Source organism: Saccostrea echinata, unplaced genomic scaffold (assembly GCF_033153115.1).
Source record: "Saccostrea echinata isolate AGI-Se365-2 ecotype Australia unplaced genomic scaffold, CSIRO_AGI_Sech_v1 ptg000037l, whole genome shotgun sequence".
Taxonomy (NCBI): Eukaryota; Metazoa; Mollusca; class Bivalvia; order Ostreida; family Ostreidae; genus Saccostrea; species Saccostrea echinata.
The window spans coordinates 983149-987142 of NW_026889786.1; the positions used below are offsets into that span (position 1 = coordinate 983149).

Sequence of the window (3994 nt, forward strand, 5' to 3'; positions counted from 1 at the left end):
AGGTCAGAGTTGAGATTGGATAATAAGTCTTATTTTCCTCCATATTATTGCAAAAATTGCATCCCAAAAGAACCAAAACAAAGAAAATACTGATTAAAATACAATAAGAAAAAGTAATTTGATTGTTATCATAAAGAGGAGTTTCTTTGGAATATATATTAAATTATATCTTCCAAGAATTACCATAAAAAGGAAATTAGGAATGATTTGCTCAGCTAATATAAATCTAGAAAGGGAATTTGAAGGCTTTGTTATTTTTTCAAGAGGATAAAACTTCATATTTATAAAGTATTCTGAAGATGCATGTGTCAAGACACATATAGTCTAAATAACAAGATGCATGAGGCAAAATAGAAGCATGAATGTAGATGTATGTGTCAAGATGCATAGTGTAAACCGGCCTTAAGTTAAAAAATGAATCATATTTATTTCACTTGCCTTTTTCTTAAATTGTTTCTTAAAAAAATCAGATTAAAAAAAAATATCAAAAATAAATAAATTAGGAAAAAAAATCCTGGAAGTATTCTGGCGCCAAACTTGATAAATATTAGGCAATAAATTCTGTTCACGATCTATTAATAGGATTGATGAAAATCGAATGATATTATATAGGTAGGCATACTACTTTTTGTCGGAATGCACATGTGGTGCATCAAAATTGGTACCGTATATCATTTACATTATGATCCCTGGGTCGAGGCCTGTTCTCGAGAGCCTCTATACAGCCCAGCTGCTTAAGTACTTCGGTTCTAGCTTGAAAATACGGATATATATTTAATTGCTGTGGTTAAATTTAGAAATTTATTTCAAAATTAAGGATTATCTCCCTCATGCATAGCTCTGATCCTTCGATGTATTTGGCTCCAGTCTTTGGCACCTTTTTCAGCTCTTCAAGGTCTTTTTTATTCAAATATGTTGGATTTCCAACGTTTCGGCTTGAGCATCACTGAAGAAACATAATTTGTCGAAACGCGCATATGGTGCATCAAAATTGGTACCGCATATGATTTACATATATACCGTACATGTATACATTTGTTTTAGCTGAATAATATATTTCTCAAATTATTTTTTTGCACAAATCACTACCAGTAAAAATATATGTCGTATTCCCTTGATACAAAAAGTTTCTGTGAAGGGCTAACTTTTTTTAAACATAGCTTTGTTATGAATATTTTAAATTTAAAATAAGAACATAAAATAATAACAACTCTTAGTACTAAATAAAACGGTTATTTGATTTCAAATAATTTTTAATTTTACTTGCTTTCTTTTCTAAAATTATTTTTTAAAAATGTCCGAAAGTATTCTGACGCCAAACTTGATAAACAATTCGAAACATTCTGTTCACGATTAATATTAATAGGATTAATGATTAAATCGAGGGATATCATATTATAAAGGTAGGCATACTACTTTTTGTATTGCTTTGCATTACACATTATATACAACATTATTCCTCATAGTTTCTCTCTAAATAACGCAAATTCTCGAAAGTTCTAGATCCACCAGTCTATTGTTATAAATAGGTTAGAGCATTCGGGATTCCTCGCGCACAATCTGGAATTGGGATACTCGTAGTATCAAGAACTTTCATCAGTGGTATATAAAGGCAGACCCTAACCCAAGATGTCAGTTAAACGCAGTCTTACAAACGATAAAGACAAGCTGTTACTTTGTAACGAGGATACTCAATCAACAATAAGTGATAATCTGACACACATTTTGTACTTTCACTTTAGTGTTTGTAAACAATCATGGCTAGTAAAGCCCCAGCAATCGGCATTGATCTCGGAACAACATATTCCTGTGTTGGTGTATTTCAACATGGAAAGGTGGAGATTATTGCCAACGATCAAGGAAATAGAACGACGCCCAGTTATGTGGCATTCACGGACACGGAGAGACTCATTGGAGATGCAGCTAAAAATCAAGTAGCGCTAAACAGCGCAAATACGATTTTTGACGCCAAAAGGCTGATTGGACGCAAATTTAATGATGACAGTGTGCAAGCCGATATGAAACACTGGCCATTTAAAGTCGTCAATGATGGAGGAAAACCAAAGCTTGAGGTAGAATACAAGAATGAGAAAAAGCGATTTACACCTGAGGAAATTAGTTCCATGGTGCTGACCAAAATGAAGGAGACAGCAGAATCTTACCTCGGACAGCCCGTCAAAGACGCCGTCATTACAGTCCCAGCTTACTTCAATAATGCTCAAAGAGAGGCTACCAAGGATGCTGGTGTCATAGCCGGTCTCAATGTTCTCAGGATTGTGAACGAACCCACAGCGGCCGCCCTGGCCTATGGACTTGATAAAAACCTTTCAGGTGAGAAAAATGTGCTGATCTTTGATTTGGGTGGAGGAACATTTGATGTGTCCATCCTTACCATAGATCAGGGTTCCATGTTTGAAGTTCGCTCAACTGCTGGTGACACACATCTCGGAGGTGAAGATTTTGATAACAGATTGGTGAATCACTTTGTACAGGAATTTAAGCGCAAGTACAGTAAAGACATTTCCAACAACCAACGTGCACTTAGACGACTCAGATCGGCTTGTGAACGTGCCAAGAGGACATTGTCCAGCAGCTCTGATGCCAGCATTGAGATTGATTCCCTTTTTGAGGGCATTGACTTTTACAGCAAAATCACACGAGCAAGATTTGAGGACTTGTGTTCAGATTTGTTCCGTTCTACCCTGGAGCCGGTAGAAAAAGCTCTAAGAGATGCTAAGATGGACAAATCCAAAATCCACGATGTGGTACTGGTAGGCGGATCGACAAGAATTCCCAAGATCCAAAAACTGCTACAAGATTTCATGGGAGGTAAAGAACTTAATAAATCCATCAACCCAGACGAAGCTGTGGCTTATGGTGCTGCCATCCAGGCTGCCATTTTAAAAGGAGACACAAGTGAAGCCATCAAAGACGTTCTCCTGGTAGATGTCACTCCACTTTCTTTGGGCATTGAAACTGCTGGAGGAGTCATGACCAAAATTATTGAAAGAAATGCCAAAATTCCCTGCAAGGCATCAAAGACATTCACTACATATGCTGATAACCAGCCAGGAGTGTCCATTCAGGTATTTGAAGGTGAACGAGCTATGACCAAAGACAATAACAAACTGGGTAAATTTGAACTAAACGGAATCCCACCAGCTCCCCGTGGTGTTCCACAGATTGAGGTGGAATTCAATTTAGATGCCAACGGAATCTTAAATGTATCAGCTAAAGACATGAGTACGGGCAAGTCCAACAAAATCACCATTACCAACGACAAAGGTCGCCTGAGTAAGGCTGACATAGATAGAATGGTAAATGAAGCCGAAAAATACAAAGATGAAGACGAGAAACAGCGGCAAAGAATATCAGCTAGGAATCAACTAGAGTCATACGTCTTCTCTGTCAAACAGGCAACAGAGGAACATGGAGACAAACTCCCGTCTGAAGACAAAGACACTGTGACCAGAGTTTGTAGTGAAACGCTATCATGGTTAGATGGTAACGCCCTAGCAGATACTGATGAGTTCGAATTCAAACTAAAGGAAGTTCAAAAAGTATGCTCTCCCATCATGGCCAAACTTCATGGAGGAAACCCGAACCAGTCTGGTGCTAGTCAGGCTAATGGTGGTCCTACAGTAGAGGAGATGGACTAGATCTGTGGTCACCAAATCTGATTTTTAGTTGATCTCTTTATTTATGCTACTGTCGGTTTCTAAAGTCTTTTTTCATGCATCATGTATATACGTAGAAGATTTCAAATATTGATATGTTTATGACTGACTTTTATTGTATGTGATTATGCTTCATCAATATACAATTGTTAAATTTATTTATTTGTTATAAATAAAACCTATAAAAATTGAAAGTTTTTTTTACTTGTTATACCTAGGATAGTTCTTAATACTACGGATATGAATTTATACATTAATTTGTTGGGACTATCTTTAATGATCAGGATTGGAACTGTGATTAGTTAAAGTCATAATTG

The 3994-nt window shown here is 36.6% G+C and overlaps 1 protein-coding gene across 1 annotated transcript; it reads left to right on the plus strand.

The window, feature by feature from the left end:
• The first annotated feature begins 1667 nt into the window (after positions 1-1667).
• LOC133200139 (heat shock protein 70 B2-like) lies at positions 1668-3794 on the plus strand. The gene has a single exon (XM_061335892.1). The coding sequence runs from the start codon at positions 1758-1760 to the stop codon at positions 3657-3659; it is 1902 nt and encodes a 633-aa protein (XP_061191876.1). The 5' UTR covers positions 1668-1757; the 3' UTR covers positions 3660-3794.
• Positions 3795-3994: the final 200 nt, after the last annotated feature.

Excerpts from the sequence above, each read along its gene's own strand:
- LOC133200139 (XM_061335892.1), top strand. The coding sequence starts at position 1,758 with ATGGCTAGTAAAGCCCCAGCAATCGGCATTGATCTCGGAACAACATAT.